At 41.6% G+C, this 20266-nt stretch overlaps 1 protein-coding gene across 5 annotated transcripts in view; it reads right to left on the bottom strand.

Moving 5' to 3' along the window:
- PDE11A (phosphodiesterase 11A) overlaps positions 1-20266 on the bottom strand; it is an 807989-nt gene that overhangs the window by 671220 nt on the left and 116503 nt on the right. For 4 of the 5 annotated variants that reach the window (XM_056536201.1, XM_056536200.1, XM_056536203.1 and 1 more), the window contains exon 2: positions 10184-10342. In XM_056536201.1, coding sequence (XP_056392176.1) covers positions 10184-10342 — 159 coding nt within the window. Of the gene's footprint in view, positions 1-10183; positions 10343-11003; positions 11259-20266 lie in introns of those variants that run through there. The other variant, XM_056536204.1, reaches the window with a different exon arrangement.

Raw genomic sequence — 20266 nt, forward strand, 5'->3', positions numbered from 1 at the left:
ATAAACTAATTCTACAGGAGAAGAAGGATAGAACAATGTTTAACAGTAAGGGATTTGACAGTAAGGGTCAAGAGATTTAGGGACATTGGATGAAGCCAAACGGGCTGCTATGTTAAAAAGCACAATAGAAATGTCCGAAAATGAGAGATTTAGGCTCTCACAATTTATGTTGGTACATAGATTGTATTACACACCAAAAAATATGTTTAGGTTCGGGTTGAGATCACAAGCAAGCTGTCCCAAATGTTTAGCTGAGGAAGCAGACCTAATGCATATGGTATGGTCCTGCATAAAAGTCAATATTTTTTGGGGGAAAACACATGAACAGATTAAAGACAGATTAGGAATTGATTTAAGTTTTCAACCAGAAGTTTTTTTGTTCGGATTGACCACTAACAACGGGACATAATAAGAAATTAATAAAAATTTTACTAATACCGGGTAGACTTGAAATCATGAGAAATATATATATAGAGTAGTTAGGAGTAGCCGTATTAGTCCAGTGGTGCAAAAAGCAAAGGGAGGAATTCCGAAAGCTTGTCTCTACAAAATCTTGTTAGTCCAATAAATAAGGTATTACAAGATACTGCAACTACAGATGATTTTTCTTTATATATATATATATATATATATATATATATTTTATTATTATTTTTTTTTTCTGTCGTGCAGGGTAGGGGGGTTTCATTTATTGGTGGTAGGGGGTTGTCTTTTTTTCCTCTGTTTTTGTAGGGTGTGTATTGATATGTGACATAAGGAAACCTTTTTGATATGAAAATGTTAAATGTATTTGATTGCAAAACTATAAATAAAGGGGAAAAAAAAACTATGATCTTTATCTATGACCAGTTAAAAGGGGATGTGTATTTGGGACAATACCTACTTATTAGAAGCCTTGACAATAAGCTATTCTCAAATAGTCCCCTGTAGGTACTCCTAGCGATCAGGAGTCATTTGTGGGCACACCCAGCATTAAAGAAGCAGGGTTTTGTTGCCCATATCGTGCACACTCACGATCACTAATCATACAGTCCCATTTGTTTAATTCCAGCACAGCTGCATCTACACATTTTATTACTCATACTTGGTCCTATGATCATCAGCCCTTCTCACAGAAAGTTACATGGCTTAATGTTTCAGAGGAAGTCAGTCCTGGTTCAGCTGACTTCCTGTGAACTACAGGATGACATCATCACCAATAAATTGCTCCTACAAGCTCTATCTGTATACTGCTGCTGCTATCTCTGATGGATCAGGATATTTAGTAAATATACACCTCCCCTGAGGCTGTGTTCATACTTTTTATTTCTTGCTGTACTTTGCCAACATGGCAGCAAAAAGGTGCTATTTTACCTCAATTGTGCAAATCACAGTAAGTAATGTTTACAGCAATTTGGAAAAATCATAGCAGAAACGGCCAAAATCCAGCAAAAAAACTGAAAGTGCAGTAAGAATTCAACATGTGAACATAGCCTTAAGACTTCAAATCTTTATAGAACACCTCAATTGTGATTATAGATCATATCACTTCACCTCTTGGGATTATTTATTGAAAAAAAAAACACTTTCAATAAAGGAAAGGCATTAAAACTACACATAATGTAACCTGTCCCCAACCTATTTATGAGTCAAACCAGTTCACCTGAGAAAACTTTGGCACTGGCAGCCTAATTTAGAGACCAGCTGCTGTGATCAAATACCACACCCTCAGCCAGATGATTTAATGAGAAATGTAGGCAGCATTACAGAATCCCTTCAGTGATGGATTTGTATCCAATATGCATCCTAACCCATGCCTGCCACATAAGCTTAACGAGGTAAGAACAAGGCATACACTTTGAATTGAGGTCAATGGTAGCACAGTCACATTGTAGATGTATTTTTTGCTACTGTCACATCATAGTCATACTAGGTTGCACTACTACATTGTTTACGAAAATTATGAGCAACGTCGCTCTTTGTGTCATTGTGTCACACAACCAAAGTTGCCATGTAGTCCCAACCTTTATGGTCATATAAAATATATATTGACAAATTGATTAGTATAGAATGAAGGCTTTATAGAGGCATTTTAAGCTTAAAGGGGTACTCCACCGGAAAACATCTTATTCCCTACCCAAAGGATAGGGGATAAGATGTCTAATCGCGGGGGTCCTCAGCGGTGGCACCCCAGTCATCCAGTGCACGGAATGAGCTCTTCTCTGTGCTGGATGACTAGTGACTACAACCACCACACTCCCTCTATTCTTGTCTATGGGAGGAGGCGTGACGGCTACGTACTAGCTGTCCCGCCCCCTCCCATAGATATAAATAGAGGGGGCATGGCGTGACGGCATGAAGCTTGGAGCTTCTGCGTTCCAGACACCACCACTGCCGGCCCAGAGATCGTGGGGGTCCCCAGCCGCAGGACCCCCGTGATCAGACATCTTATCCCCTATCTTTTGTATAGGGGATAAGATGTTCTCCGGCGGAGTACCCCTTTAATCTTTAGGTATTTAATTGCAGTTATTGAATACAAAGCCAGCAAAAAATCATAAATAGAAAATATGTATAAAGGACAGACTGAGACTTCATCCCTTTTTAAAATCCATTCCTGTCTTTGTGTTTAATAATGTAAATTAAAAACCTTAACATGTGAACAGATCCTTATTGTCTCAGTAAATAATAGCTTCTAACTGTAATAAGTCTATATTATATATAAAATCATAATATTTGAGCTGTTTTTCTAACTGCTGCACAAAAGAAACAGTTAAAAACACAAATCCAGCTCTGCTATATCTGTATATGCTTTTTCATAAACAAGCAATAATAGAATAATAATAAAATGAAAAAACATGAAACCTTATTGTAGCTACATATGTATATTAAATGTTATTTCCAAAAATAGTAGCCATTTGTTTCAGTAAAACAATACAAGGAAGCGATTGATATGCATAGTTGTCATATATTTCACACCAAAATGTCATAAATGACTGTAGGTGTGTTCACGTTCTGTCTCCCGTACGTCAATCGTTGTCAAGGATACAAGACAATGTGGTGTCACCATCATGTTGGTAATATCGGGTGCTCCTACTTGATAATACTTTAAAATATTGCAGAGGATCCAAATCTGTACATTATTTTACTTGTCTGGTTTTACTACAATCCCATTGCTGAGTATTTTATAGACCTATTTAATAACAGTAATTACCTAATCGATGTATAATATAATATTCATAAGTGGTGCAGATTTTTAAACATTGCTTTAAACTCCTCGATAAAAGGGCTTTATCTAGCATTAAATAGTCACTGTCAGAAACAAAAACTTTTATACATTTCACATCATGGCAAACATTAACCTTCCTAATATACTTCAGATTTTTATTTTCCTTTTTTTTTTTTTAGAAAATTCATGGTTTATAAAAAAAAGACCACTAAGGGTCCCCATACCGCACAGACCATATGCGGCTGCAGCATCATCTTTGTCCAAGCTGAAGCACAGGCTAAGACAAAGTCCAGTAAGTAATGGTGGGACTAGCACTCCCCTGTGCTCACTCCTGTCCAATCAGACTGCAGCATGAAAACAGAGAGGAGGGGGTTACAGAGCAGCCTGCAGTGATAAGATGAAGGGACACAGCACAGAAGACTCAGGGAGGAGGTGAATGCATGGTGAGTGAGGGCAGGCTCCAGTACTTATGGCACTGTGTTGTTGTAAATCATTTAAGGAGATTCATGGGCCCCTTTATTGTGCTGATCAACAAGGGGTCCTAAAGATCAGACCCCCATCAATCAAACATTGATGGCAAATCCTAAAGATAGGCTATAAATATATTGTTCCAGGGAACCTCTTTAGCAATTGAACAGGCTATCAACTTACATTCAGTATTACTATATCCAGTCATATTCTTAAGGATCATGCAAAATAATCACTGGAGCAGATTTACTATTGTAAATGCGGCCAAATTCCAATGAAATTTGCAGCAAAAAAATGGCCTACATGATTTCCGTGACATTTATTGCTTGCTTATCGCCTGATCGCTGGCCATCTTATACGGAGATGACAGCCTGTTTAGCCAATAATTGCCCCGTGTAATATTGTCCTACGTTGCCTAAGAACGACATAGATTTAGTAAATCTGGGCTACTGTGTCTATCCTTCTGTATTCTCCGTTTTATTACTTAGTTGATTTGCTATACAGTATATAGATTTTTGGAGGACTATGGATCTATAATAAGGAATCATAAAATATTATGTGCTTTGTCGTGAAATTTTATATATATATATATATATATATATATATATATATATATATATATATATATATATGTAACTATTTACACAGTGGAGAAAATGATAGATTCCCACTATATTATTAGTATGCTCCACTTATACTTCCCAGGTAGACTCTATGCATTGCTAGTCAATGTTTACGTCTCATACCCAACTCTTAAGACAAAATTTACCAGATCATTAAATATAACAAATACAGCAGAACTAGTCATTATAGAATCAATATAATACTTCACAATCCATATAATGATGGAATGGTCTACACAGCCTAACAACAGACTAATAGGATACACTGGGAATGCCGCCAAGGACAATTACCTTTGTCATTCAGTCACTGGTGTCATTGTGTACCAATGGCTAATACTTTCTGAAACTGAACATGAAAATAACAAATATGAGCACATTCCCCAGAGCAAGAAGATCTTACAGAATGAAGCTTCCCGTGCCATTTGTGAATCAATAGAACCGATCAATTCCTTCTACTAATGGCCCAGACTTACCATTTTTTACTTAAATGGGCTACAAGAATGATGGGAATAAAATGCACTAAAGTTGTGTTATTGAGGCCTACAAAGGCAGTCCACAGACATGGAAATGGAGTATATTGAAGACCTATAGAACTGTATATGTTCTAACCCAACAGACAAGAACTAACACCTTGGCAGTCTCAGAAAAAACATGTTTGAATTAGAATAGTTAAAAAAATAACATTTTCAGAACCAATAAACCAGACCAGAACTGCTCCAATGTCTCATGCTCTAGCTGTTTGCCCCCCCCCCCTTTTGCTTTACATTATTTGTATTATTCATTACACAAATCCTATGTTAAATAAGTTACTGTTCAAAACGTCTGGTTCTCTGAGCTTTTGCTACTCGTAGCTATAGATCTCTCCTCTCAACTTCTTTTTATCACTCAACACCGGGCGCCTGAGTGTGATGATGGTACCTGAACGAATTTATGGACTATATAACCTGCAGCGGAGTGGGAATAAAGCCACCAAATCTAATCCCTACTAACCCCTGGTTGTTGCCGACAAGAGTAAAGAAGATTGCATGGAGTGCATCCTCTTCCTTGCCTGATCAGGTGGAGACGGTCTCCTAGGGGGTACTTAGGACTCGGACCATGGTAGAATGGTGGTTCCCTCTATGATACTATAGACTTTAAGCAGAAAGCCATGGAGGTGGCCAAACATTTGATTCTAGAAATTAAAAGCACTCTGACTGCAACAGTTCAGAATACCTTAAGAAACCTGCAGGGTAAAATTGTGCAGCAGGAACAAAGGCTAATTGAAGCTGAACAGCGGATATTCATGGCTGAGGATGATATCCTTGACATGAACATTAGAATACATGAGCTGCTCAAGCCTAGATGTTATGTGACTGAAGGAGTAATCTGTGGATTGTGAGAATATCTTAATAGATTCCTTTTAGTGGACTGAAGTCCCTTTGTGAATAAGATCTCCTACAGGTGTGGAGAAAGTCCACCATAGCTCTCGCCCAGATTCAGCCTCTGCAGGATGGATATGTCCACTCCACATTATTATGAAGTTATTGGACTTTGCTGGGCTTTTTGAGAGCCTATAGCAGTGATGGTGAATCTATGGCATGTGTGCCACCTGCTGACATGCGAGCCATGGGCTTACCCAGGGCTAGTCCCCTCAGTACAATCCACTTTAATGACTCCACTGCTTTAAGAGCCATGGCTGTTGCCTGTACTTGGCAGCAAACGTGCCACTCGCAGACAAGTCTGCTTAAATATGCCGCTCACATTAAAGTGTACCTGTCATCAAAAAAGTTTTGATATGTTATAGGTGATTTGATCTTGAACTACTTTCTAATTGGATTGCATTAAAAAAAATTGCTTTCTGTTAGGATTTTTTTCTGTTTGAAAATGTGGCCACTAGAGGTCTCCCTAGGAGTCCCTGACCACAAGCATTTGCATAGATTTCGGACTTATGCCGGCCTGGCATGAGTCAGAAATCACAGTCCGCTGCCTGAACACATGACGAGCTCAGCACAGCTCCTGCCTGTCTGATTGACAGTCGGGAGCGAGCGCTGTGCTCGTAAAACTGCAGGGCGAGCTCCTGACACCCAGCCATGTATTCAGGTTCCTCCCCCTGACAAGGAGATCCAGCGTGTGGTGGCCCTGAGTTAGTGGAACGCTGTCCTCCAATAAGAAAACATCGGGTCTGCCATGTGCTGAGGCTGTATGAGCGCTCCCGAGAGGGATTGCAGCATACAGGAAAAAAGGCGGAAGCGAGCCATGGTAGGCATCAAATGACGTCACGCCTGCCGGGCCACGCCCACTTCCTTCCCTCGCACAAGGCAGGCAACTGAGCTGCCGAAGACAGCAAAAAGAAGGTATTTATAGGGGTTTGGAGTACAAATAAGTACAGGGATAGCATTAGTCAGAGTCAGGGACAGATGGGGAGGGGGATTAGAGAGAGTGTAGATGATGATAGGTACTCTTTAAAGGGGTACTCTGGAGAGAAAAAAAAATTCTAATCAAGTTGGTGCCAGCAGTACCTAATCCTGATCATGACCATATTTCATGGTCTAATATTTCTCTCACATTTCTTATTTCTGTTGCTAACTTGGTTTGTCATTCTGTGCTTTGTGGGGGGGGGGGTGTTCTTACTTTGCATGTCTTGTCTTGCTTCCTGAGTTCTGGGTCTCTTCATCCAATCACTGCAGCCTGCTCTGTAACCACCTTTTCTCTGCTGCAGTCTGATAGGAAAGGAGTGAGCACTGAGGAGTGCTAGTTCCACCTCACTTACTGGACTTTGTCCATGCCTGTGCTTCAGCTTGGACAAAGATTATGCTGCAACCAGACAGGATTATGTTCTGGAATCTGGATGGTATGGGGATTTTTTTTTCTATAAGCCATGATTTATATAAAAATGTCTTAAATGGGCACTATCATTAAAACAAATTTTTGTTATTGCATTCCTTATGGTAAATTTAAAAAAAATTCTGATGTACTTTGTTTAAATAAAGTTTTCTATGTTTTATTTGTGTTTAAAAAAGCTGCCACTAGGTGTCTCCCTACTTGTCCAGAGAACATTTCCCTTCATCTTTTGCACAGACTTTGGACTGTTGCTGGCCTGGGAGAAATCCCAAATCAGCCTTATGCAATCATAGCTCATCTGACACACTGAACTGCTCTTGGCTGAGTGTAGCAGAGGGAGGAAGTTCTCCCCTTTATGGCTTCAGATGATGTCACACCTGCTAGGGATCGCCCCTTCCCTGTCTGTGAATATGACTCAGACTAAGCAGAGAATACAGAGCAATATTGAGGTAGTAAACTAAAAAATTATAAAAAATAAAGGCAAGGGGTGGTTTATCATGATGGGGGCAGTGAACTGGGAAAATAATAAAATGTAACAAGATCATGACAGGTACTCTTTAAGGGTTGATGAGGAATGTAGCATCCAGGAGAGGAGAAAGCACCTCAGCCACTACACTGTGGTCTGGTGGTTGTGTGGCTTCATTGACATGAGGCTGTCTTGGCACTGGAGCACCCTGTCAGTCAACTCTCAAAGTTTCCTAAAATGACTAGATGAGATTGTAAGTTTTTTTTAGTGACCTGCTGCTTTCATAATAAGTAATGTAATGCAATATTTTGTTCATTGCAGCAGTTAGATTTAGAAATCTAACTACTGCATTGAATGCAAGTTCATATTATTAAGGTTAATTCCTGAGCAAATGACTACTCTTAATGCCTAAACTAAGGCGGAGGAGGTGCAGGGTACCAAAGTCTTGTCAGTTCAGGTCTCCATAATCCTTTTCTGTCTTTTTACTGTATTTTTCGCCCTATAGGACGCACCGGCCTATAAGACGCACCCAATTTTAAAGGTGCAAAATCTAGAAAAAAAGATTCTGAACCCAACAGTGATCTTCAACCTGCAGACCTCCAGATGTTGCAAAACTACAACTCCCAGCATGCCCGGACAGCCGTTTGCTGTCCGGGCATGCTGGGAGTTGTAGTTTTGCAACATCTGGAGGGCCGCAGGTTGAAGATCACTGTTGGGTTCAGAATCTCCGGACCCGTCACCGCTGCCCTGGATGTCGCTCCATCGCTGTCGCCGCGTCCCTGTGGTGTCCCCGACGCTCCGGACGTCGTCTTCCCTGGGATCCACGCTCTCCATCGCCGTCATCACGTCGATACGCACGCCGCTCCTATTGGATAACGGGATGGCGTGCGCGACGACGTGATGACGTCGAAGGAGAGCGCCGGCCATGCAGGGGATCCAGGCCCGGAGCAGACACCAAGGAGGCAGGTAAGGTCCCTCCCGGTGTCCTGTAAGCTGTTCGGGACACCGCGATTTCACCGCAGCGGTCCCGAACAGCTCGACTGAGCAGCCGGGTTAGTGTCACTTTCGCTTCAGACGCGGCGGTCACCTTTGATCGCCACATCTGAAGGGTTAATACAAACCATCACCGCGATCGGTGATGTCCTGTATTAGCCGCGGGTCCCAGCCGTTGATGGCCGCCGGGACCGATCCGATAGGTGTGTGTATTAGCCGTATAAGACGCACCAACTCCCCCCCCCCCCCCCCCAGTTGGGGAAGAAAAAGTGCGTCTTATACGGCGAAAAATACGGTAATTCTATACTTCAGGGGACAGGCCAATTGTCTTACATGAAGACAGTACTAATAAATAACCTGGATTGGTTAAAGAAGGGTAGGGATCCAGGAGACTCTGCTTTCAACTGCCCTACCTGTTTCCTACTGCCCTATCTCCCTGATAAATCTCCCTTAAAAGTTTTAACTTCAGTCAAATAGGTTAGCCTCTATCTTACCGTCTTTCATTGGTTTAATGAAGGTCAGGTTTATCAAATGTAAATCAGTGGTATCTAAAATTCTACAGTTTTTTGGCAATGGATGTGGCTGCCAGGAGAGTGTCAGGAACTTTGACGCAGATGGAACTGAATGCTATGGGGTTCCAGTTGGTTTTCCGGCACTGTCTCTTAGCCGTTTACCATAACCTACTAGCTTGAATCTGTATGGGTGTTTTCTTGTCCCCTGTGTTATCATTTCATAAGAAGACACGCCACCGGTGCCCCTGATTTTGTTTGACACAGAGGTGGAGCCCCTGGAGGGGATGCTGGAAGACACTCCAGGGTTTCAGGGTCATGAGAACATTTCTTTGTTCGTGGATGACCTTATGCTTTTCATGGCAAACCTGGATTCCATTCCAGGATTCCTGGACATCTTAGCAAATTTTGTGACCTTCTCTGGTTTTCATATTAATAAAATGACATTTTTGGGTCATGGTGGTATGGAGGTAGCTAGTCTATTTGTTCTGTTGGATTTTCCTTTGGCACATTCCTCTATAACCAGTTAGACAGACATGTGGCCCTCATGCCAAATGGGCCTGCCAAACATAAAGGTGCAGGTCAAAGATCTACTTTGTGTGACCGCAAGCCATGTGAAGATGTCTCCCATGGGTCCGAGGTCACAGGTCAAGGGACTACTTATGACATGACATCCAGCCCAGCGCTACCAAGAGGCAGGCTAAGTCTGTATCCAGTGACAGTGTAAGAAGATGCCACCCTCTGCAAGTACCAACAAATGAGTTCCTAAGTTTATTGACAATTAAGCCAATTAAGCCCTAAGAACCATGCTGATCTTCAATGGCAGCTTAACTCTCTAAGAACAATAGGGTTAGGCAGTGAAATACAAATATTTAATCTTTAGGGGTGAGTCAGAAGATTCCGATCTTTGTAGACAGTTGACCTGCTCCTCTGAATTCAGCGAGTATGGGCGACTTTTGGCTAAAGTGTATGGGGATCTTAAGGGCTTTATTCACCTACGGAAAGCTTAAATTACATAAATCTTATACACTTATAATTTGCTTCTATATCATATTTGTGAGAAAAGAAAAGTGTTCAGTTTGTGAAAAGTCAATCCTACTTTTTCGTCATCCTCAGTAAATGGGGCTCCTCCAGGGGTCTTGTTTATCCCTTGAGCGACACCGATAATTTCCCCATCACTATTCTGTATTGGCATACACAGCAAAGACTTTGTCTTATATCCAGTTAGCTTGTCTATTTCATCACTGAATCTTCTGTCCTACAAAAGAGAGAAATATTAATAAACACATTGTACAAGATGATGACATATTCATTTAAAGCAAACAGATATATGGTACATGCCTCTATGACTCAGTAATTGCCACTGTTCGCCGAAATGGCAACACCCTCACCTTCCAATACTGGTCAGCCCCATCATAATCTATACAAGGCGGATACTACCATACACAAAGTGCCACTTTTTTTTAATCACTTTTAAGCAGATCCCACTATTCAGTAAGACAGACCCCTTGTGGTGCAAAGGGTGGTGTAAAAGTGTTTAAAATGTACTGAAGTTATGTGGCACTTCTATAGATGCTTTTTATGGGTGCCGATTCTCAGATTAAAAATGCGCAAAGATCTTGCTTCTGATTTTATGTTGTGTGAACCCAGCCTAAAAATACAAAATAAAACCAAAGTAACATAATTCCATTAGAGAGGAACTAAGACAAGATATCAAGAGGCACACTATTTTAAGAATGTATCTCTTCCTAGAAATAAATACAAATAAAAAGGGAAAGTTATCATTGTTTTAACCCAGGTTTTGTGGGGTAAATATGTTGCACAGTTTGTCTCAGATATTGTTTAGAGACTTTTCATTGAGACTTCTGCTTTAGAAGTTTTTTTTTAAATAATTTATTTATTTTTTACAAAGAACATACCAAGTTATGATTCCAATTGATATCATGCATTAGTCAGGAATTTATCTTGTGCGACTTTTCAGTTTGTCGCATGGTTTAGCACAACTGTGCCAACTGAGGCGGAAATCTACACCAGACCTGACTTGGCTTACAAAACTAACTGTAGACAACATTATTAAAAAGTCGCCCATTTGTGGCACAAGTTAAAAAGTTGCACGAAAAGGAGAGGAAGCATCCTACAAAGTGGAATACTGAAGTAAGAAATGTGATCAGCACTATGGGGAGATTTATCAAAACCTGTGTAAAGGAAAATTTGCCCAGTTGCCCATAGCAACCAATCAGATCGCTTCTTTCATTTTGCAGAGGCTGTGTTAAAAATGAAAGAAGCGAGCTGATTGGTTGCTATGGGCAACTTTTCTTCTGCACAGGTTTTGATAAATCTCCCCCATGCATATTTATCATATGCCCTGAGCCATGTAATACATTTGGTGCAGGTACACAGTTTCCACCACATGAATTAATGGAGTAAAAAGACGTTCACCTATTCCACTTTTCAGGGGAGATTTATCAAAACCTGTCCAGAGGAAAAGTAGCCCAGTTGCCCATGGCAACCATTCAGATTTCTTCTTTCATTTTTAAAGAAGGACCTTTACAAAATGAAAGAAGCAATCTGATTGGTTCCTATGGGCATCTTTTCCTCTGAACAGTCTCCCCTTCATGAATACCCCCAATAACTTTAAGGGTACGTTCACATGCATGGATTTTCGCAGCGTATTTAGCTGCGGATCCGCTTGTGAAGGCCCCGCTGTATGCTGGCTTATATGTGCCTGCTGGTAGCGGCAATACGCCGCTACGAGCAGACACAGTGCAGCAATGTGCGTGGCTTACTTGCACATCACAGCCGCTCTCCCTGCTCTGAGCTATGCAGAAAGCTCCCGTGATGTGCGAGTATACTACGACTCGCACATCGCAGGGTGTCTGCTGGTAGCGGTGTATTGCCGCTACGAGCAGGCACATGTAAAGCCAGCATAGAGCGGGCCATCACCAGCAGATTTTCAGCGTAAAATACGCTGTAAATCCGCGCATGTAAACGTACCCTTACATTTACAAAACCCAAGGCATAAAAAACAACACAAAAAATATAAAAATCAAGAGTGAAGAAAAACACTATTGTGAAATCAACAGAAAAGAAACCAGCTTATGAATAAAGTATAAAACTAGTAATATTGTCTCAACAGAAAACAACTAAGGACACAAATATTATTGTGATAGTCTAAGTGATGTGACAGATCTCAGCATTCTTCCTATATGTCTAGAGCAAAAGTACATTTAAACATAATTAAAATCTATAAAAAAAAATGGACATTGCTCTAAATCGCATGGTGACTAGCTGCTCTATTTCATATATTCGGCTCCTGACATGCAGCGTGGGAAGAAACGCTATTGTGATGTCATAAAAATAGGTTGATGACCGATTCTAGTAAACCATCATCATAACTGAGCGCAGGCATACAGACAAACACTATGGATGATGGCTGTGTGATAATCACAATGCAACGCCACCCAGGAATACAGAGACACACTATTGTGACATCATCACTATGGAACACAGCCAGGGGTTACACACACTATTTTGACATCATGACACTGGAATACAGTCAAGGGATACTGACAAACATTGTTGCGACATCATCACATGCTAGATATATAGGTGAAGACTATTGTGATATCATCATAATGGACCACAGCTAAGGGATAATGACAAGTCCTACTGTACAATATTCCAAAAATTATACAAACACTATTCTTTAACATTACAGAATACAGTTTACTGTGTTCCCAAGCTGCATTTACCATGTGCCAATGGCGCAAATACTCACAAGTTGCACATTTTTATGCAGGAATGGTGATGTTTGCTCAAAAATTGTCATTTCTGTGCAGAAATGAGCAGCTTTAAAGGATTTATGCCACTTGCATCAAGGGTACGTGAAGGAGGCATGAAGTGAGCTTGACCTAGCATGGAGGGGTGCACCCTACTCACATGGGACTTTGGGCCGACTTGTTCTATATAGGGATATGTCGGCACTTCCGTGGAATCTGCGGTGGTGCACAAGGTAGAGTAAAGCCACAGGTAAAAGAAAGATGATACCCAGCACTCACCAGTGATGCACAGTGAAGATTTATTATGCCATAGTGTAGTACAAGGACGTATTTCGGCGTTGGAGCCTTCCTAAGCTGTCTGTCTAAGCAGACAGCTGAGACAGGCTCCCACGCCGAAACTCGTCCTTGTACTACACTATGGGATAATAAATCTTCACTGTGCATCACTTGTGAGTGCTGGGTTTCATCTTTTTTTTAAACTTTTGGGCAGACTTGTGACACCTAAAGTTGCAGAAGTGTATACTTTTGTGTCAGGGCACGGTGCTTCCGGATTTACTAAAAATGGGCGGAGCTTTAAAGATGTATAGTGTACCAAAATACTGCAGATAATAAATGTCCCCCACTATTTTGGCATCATCATAATAGAACACAGACAAGGTATACAAACAAACAGTATTGTGACAGCATCAAAATACAATACAACTTATGATTACAAACACTATTGTGATATCATCATAATGAACATCACTGTGGCATGTGGCATCATTTTAATTGGTCTCTGTCTGTGAATAAAGAGAAACTCATCACTATGGAACACAGCCAAGGAATCCATCTATTATGACATCATCACTAAAGAACACGGCCGAGGAATATAGCTCATCTATTATGACATCATCACTAAAGAACACAGCCGAGGAATACAGTTCATCTATTCTCATCACAATGTACCAGAATTAAGGGGAAAAAACACTAAAGTGACATCACTATGATTGATCTATGTCCATAAATAAAGTTCATAAAAACAGTTTGACATCATCACATACAAAAAAAACACAGAAAAGGGATAAAAACAAAACAAGATTGTGACATCATCCCATTTAGGAATAAAGATTCACACTTTTTTGACATTCCCACAATAGAACACAACATGGATTAAGACAAAATCCGCCAAGACATGATCAGAATTGGCATGCCATGAATAATTTATACGTATATTCATTATTTAAATTCCAGTAAAATATACAGTACACAAGTTAGAGAAGTAAGATTTCTGTGGTTCCCACATAGCTAAAGGCCTGTTTGTACTGATAATTGCATTGAAATTTGAAATATTTCTACTTGGAATTCCCAACTATATATAAGCCAAGACATGACAATAGCGGGGGGGTCAATAATTGGACCGGCATGCCCCTGGATGTGACAGAGCCATACATAGACTGTACGCCTATCTGTCAGGAGTATGACAGACCCAATTACAAGGTTTCCAGAAAGAGGAACGATGACACATCTGTGAAGGAACTTGATGGACATGTCCATATCTAAGATGATCTCATATGGTTTCTTCAACGCAGTAAAATTACTCTACAAACCAATGTATCTGCTCACAAGCAAAGCCTGAGAACAAGATAAAAGGATAACATCCACATCATTAGCAGCATCAGTGTCATCACTGACTGTGTCAACTCAGTGCCATCTCCCCCCTGGTCCACATATACACTAGGATAACACATCCTAGATCTGAATGAATGAACTAATCGTATGAAATACTTTCATCTTTACATAGTTGAATGTGCTGACAACAAAATCACACAAAAATTATCAATGGAAATCAAATGTATCAACCCATGGAGGTCTGGACATGGAGTCTCACTCAAAATCAAAGTGGAAAACCACACTACAGGCTGATCCAACTTTGATGTAATGTCCTTAGAACAAGTCAAAATGAGGCTCAGGAGTGTGTGTGGCCTCCACTTGCCAGTATGACCTCCCTACAACGTCTGGGCATGCTGCTGATGAGGTGGCGGATGGTCTCCTGAGGGATGTCCTCCCAGACCTGGACTAAAGCATCCACCAACTCCTGGACAGCCTGTGGTGTAACGTGGCGTTGGTGGATGGAGCAAGACATGATGTCCCTGATGTGCTCAATCGGATTCAGGTCTGGGGAACGGGCGGGCCAGTCCATAGCATCAATGCCTTCCTCTTGCAGGAACTGCTGGCACACCCCAGCCACATGAGGTCTAGCATTGTCTTGTATTAGGAGGAACCCAGGGCAAACCGCACCAGCATATGGTCTCACAAGGGTTCTGAGGATCTCATCTCGGTACCTAATGGCAGTCAGGTTACCTCTGGCAAGCACATGGAGGGCTGTGCGGCCCCCCAAAGAAATGCCACCCCACACCATTACTGACCCACCGCTGTAACTCTGTTACATCTGTCACATGTGCTCAGTGTGAACCTGCTTTCATCTGTGAAGAGCACAGGGCACCAGTGGCGAATTTGCCAATCTTGGTGTTCTCTGGCAAATGCCAAACGTCCTGCTCGGTGTTGGGCTGTAAGCACAACCCCCATCTGTGGACGTTGTGCCCTAATACCACCCTCATGGAGTCTGTTTCTGACCGTTTGAGTGGACACATGAACATTTGTGGCCGGCTGGAGGTCATTTCGCAGGGCTCTGGCAGTGCTCCACCTGCTCCTCCTTGCACAAAGGTGGAGGTGGCAGTCCTGCTGCTGGTTTGTTGCCCTCCTATGGCCATCTCCACGTCTTCGGATGTACTAGCCTTTCTCCTGGTAGCGCCTTCATGCTCTGATCACCACGCTGACAGACACAGCAAAACTTCTTGCCACAGGTCGCATCCTGGATGAGCTGCACTACCTGAGCCACTTGTGTGGGTTGTAGACTCCGTCTCATGCTACGACTAGAGTGAAAGCACCGCCAGCATTCAAAAGTGACCAAAACATCAGCCAGAAAGCATAGGAACTGAGAAGTGGTCTGCGGTCACCACCTGCAGAACCACTCCTTTATTGTGGGCGTCTTGCTAATTGCTTATAATTTCCACATGTTGTCTGTTCCATTTGCACAACAGCATGTGAAATTGATTGTCAATCAGTGTTGCTTCCTGAGTGGACAGTGTGATTTCACAGAAGTGTGATTGACTTGGAGTTACATTGCGTTGTTTAAGTGTTCTCTTTATTTTTTTTGAGCAGTGTATTATATTGTACATGGTAATTATACATTAAAACTGATGGAACACAAAAGTAGGTGAAGACCTGGGCAACATTGTCATTATCAGTCTGATGTTCCTACCTGAATTCCACTACTATCAGTGTCAGTGTTTCAAAATGAATTTTGATTAGGGTTTATATAAGGATAAAAGTTTATTAAAAAAATTAGCTTTTTCACTATTTTAGAATGCTGCAGGGCCTTTTTTGTATTTGTATTATCTATTTATCTATTTTCATATAGATATCTATCAATTTAGAAGAACAAAGATGCTGCAGCACACAAGGCGTAGTGTCAAGTGGTTTTTATTCCAATTCCAGCAATTAAAATAAAAACCACTTGACACTACGCCTTGTGTGCTGCAGCATCTTTGTTCTTCTATATAGCCTTGTGGACCCCGGACCTTCCGGCTGCGTGCACCTATTTACTATTTTCTTTGAGGTGCGGCCCACCTTCCTTTTTTCTATCTATCAATTTATCTATGTCATATCTATTTATCTATTTTCATATCGATCTATCAATCTATATATCTATTTATCTATCCTTATCTATCTTTTTGTTTAAATATCTATCAATTTATCTATCTATATCTATTTAATATCTACTGTTTATCTATCTATCTCATATCTATCTATCTAATCTATTAGTGTTGAGCGGCATAGGCCATATTCGAATTCACAATATTTCGCGAATATATGGACGAATATTGGTCATATATTCGCTAAATTTGCATATTCATAATATACGTGTAAAATTTTCGCATATGCGACATTTCACATATGCGAAAATTTGCATGTGCGAAAATTCGCGTGTGCGAAATTTAGCATAAGCTGAAATTAGCATAATCGAAAATTAACATATGCAAGTTTTCACATATACGAAAATTCGTACGCCAGTCTCACACAGTAGTACTTCTTTACACCACACAAGCTGGAAGCAGAGAGGGGTGATCACTGTGATGTGTACTGTGAAAAAAAAAAAAAATAATATTCGTAATTACGAATATATAGTGCCATATTCGCGAATATTTTGAATATGCGATATTCGCGAATAAAATTAGCATTGCGAATATTCACGAGCAACACTACTATCTATCTGTCTCATATCTTTCTATCTATAATTATATATCTATTTAATATCTATCTATCTGTTTATCTATCTACCTACCTATCCATCCAACTACCCAAACACCTTTCAGTCCCCTTTTCCTGATTTATTAGTATCTTAATAATACGGTCTACATAAGATTCCTCAGAAGTGGAGGAGTTTCCTCTTTATTCCCACTTTGATAATTACAGTGTTCAGTCTCCTGAGTTTTCTGTAGGCAAAAGACATTTCAAACTGCATTAATTTCTGAATCTAAATTTGATCTTCATTAGATTAGCCGTTCATTATCAAAATGATCTTTTTGAAGAAAATTAAAGTAAAATCATTTCCCAAAAAACCGCCATTTAGGGAGATAATATTTATGTCTCATATGTTGCCAGCTCTGCAGACTGATTTCTTTTCCAATAAAACTTATTTTCCTTATTAGCAAAAGTAAATGTACTTTGTTGTGGAATTACAGTATATACGAATTGAAGAACATATTGTTAGGCCATACAGTGTATAAATATCCATAGCACACAGTGGCTTATACAGAACAGCAGCAAAATAACTCTACGCTGACGTCTCGTTTGTTCAGGAAAGCTCTTCACATACATGTCAAATGAGTCCATAGAATTATATACAGTGTCCATGGCAGTGTTTCCCAACCACAGTGCCTCCTGCTTTTGCAAAATTACAACTCCCACCATGCGTGGACAACCTTCAGCTATCCAGGCATGCTGGGAGCTTTAGTTTTGCAACAGCTGGAGTCACTCTCGTTGGGAAACACTGGTCCATGGAGTGTTTGCTTTTTCTCTCAACAAATGCAAATATAAGCCCATTAGTAATGTCTATTGGCTGCTATTACAGAGGTTTACATACTTCTGAATTATACACATGCACAGTTATTTGGTGATACGTGTCCCATTCTAGTATAGCTATGACCACTAGTAGCACTACCAGCAATTAAGTAGTCAATGGCATGTAAACCATCTTCTCCCTGTGTGATAACCTATGTGATTTACTTACCTTCTACTGAAATGACTCCTTAACCCACATAAACAGCTCTGGTTTGGTCCCTTAGGTGTCTCCCCTCCCTACAATCTGCTGTTCACTGCCTGTTCGTAGGAGAAATCTGTCTCTCATAAGAGACACCAAGACGCATTACAGAAAGTATTAGGGGGTCTTATCCATTGCACCGTGCAGAAAGCGAGACTGTGTATCTGTCTCTGTTAGTGTCCAATGGATCTTCATTGTCCATGCAAGGTAAATCAAGTCTTCCCTCTCATCTCAGCAGCAGTGCGTAGTGTACAGCACCTTGTAAAGCCAACGCATCAGTAACCCCTTCTCTTCCCGCATGCCATCTATAGTAGTGTATTGTTCAGTGACAGCTTGTTCACTGCTTAGGTAATGCTTACCCTGCTTTCTTGCTGTTTCTTTCATATCTGCACACAAAGCACCATACAAAAACCCAGTGCACTAGTAACCCCTTCTCCTTTTACGTGTCATCTATAGTAGTGTACTATGTAAATCAGTGGTCTTCAACCTGAAGACCTCCAGATGTTGCAAAACTACAACTCCCAGCATGCCCGGACAGCCGTTGGCTGTCCGGGCATGCTGGGATTTGTAGTTTTGCAACATCTGGAGGTCCGCAGGTTGAAGACCACTGATGTAAACCATCCTTCTCCGCAGTGCAGCCTGTTTGGTGAGTTTTTCCCTGCTGTTTTTATTCTCTTTTACATACCATCTGTTACGCCGAGTGCTCCGGGTCCCCGCTCCTCCCCGAAGCGCTCGCAGCGTTCTCTCATTCGCAGCGCCCCGGTTAGACCTGCTGACCGGGTGCGCTGCGATATTACTCCCAGCCGGGATGCGATTCGCGATGCGGGACGCGCCCGCTCGCGATGCGCATCTCGGCTCCCGTACCTGACCCGTTCCCCGTCTGTGTTGTCCCGGCGCGCGCGGCCCCGCTCCTTAGGGCGCGCGCGCGCCGGGTCTCTGCCATTTAAAGGGCCGCTGCGCCACTGATTGGCGCAGCTGGCTTAATTAGTGTGTTCACCTGTGCACTCCCTCTTTATACCTCACTTCCCCTGCACTCCCTCGCCGGATCTTGTTGCCATTGTGCCAGTGAAAGCGTTTCCTTGTGTGTTCCTAGCCTGTGTTCCAGACCTCCTGCCGTTGCCCCTGACTACGATCCTTGCTGCCTGCCCTGACCTTCTGCTACGTCCGACCTTGCTCTTGTCTACTCCCTTGTACCGCGCCTATCTTCAGCAGTCAGAGAGGTTGAGCCGTTGCTGGTGGATACGACCTGGTTGCTACCGCCGCAGCAAGACCATCCCGCTTTGCGGCGGGCTCTGGTGAATACCAGTATCAACTTAGAACCGGTCCACCAGCACGGTCCACGCCAATCCCTCTCTGGCACAGAGGATCCACCTCCTGCCAGCCGAATCGTGACACCATCTTTCAAAATCCCTGTGCTTCGATAACCCCTTCTTCCTCCATGTTCCATCTATAGTACTGTACTGTGTAAAACATCAGCCCACATGGTCCAAACCTGTTCAGTGGGCACTTTTACTAGCATTATGTCATGACCTAACAGAGAGAAGGTGTGGCATTAGAGGCCATAGATGCTAAAATAGAAGAACACTTGTTTGAAAAGAACCCTGTGATGCTAGTGTTCCACTCACTTCCCAAGGTCCACAAGGAAACCTTCCCACCACCTTTAAAGGGGTACTCCGGTGAAAACCTTTTTTCTTTTAAATCAACTGGTGGCAGAAAGTTAACATATTGGAAATTACTTCTATTAAAAAATCTTAATCCTTCCAGTACTTATTAGCTGCTGAATGCTACAGAGGAAATTCCTTTCTTTTTGGAACACTGATGACATCACGAGCACAGTGCTCTCTGCTGACATCTCTGTCCATTTTAGCAACCATGCATAGCAGATGTATGCTAAGGGCAGCATGGTGGCTCAGTGGTTAGCAGTGCTGGGGACTTGGGTTCAAATCCCTAAGGACAACAATAAATAAAGCATTATTATTATTATAATAACGTCAGCAGAGAGAACTGTGCTCGTGATGTCATCAGAGAGCATTCCAAA

The sequence above is a fragment of the Hyla sarda genome, chromosome 8 (genome assembly GCF_029499605.1).
Source record: "Hyla sarda isolate aHylSar1 chromosome 8, aHylSar1.hap1, whole genome shotgun sequence".
Classification (NCBI taxonomy): Eukaryota; Metazoa; Chordata; class Amphibia; order Anura; family Hylidae; genus Hyla; species Hyla sarda.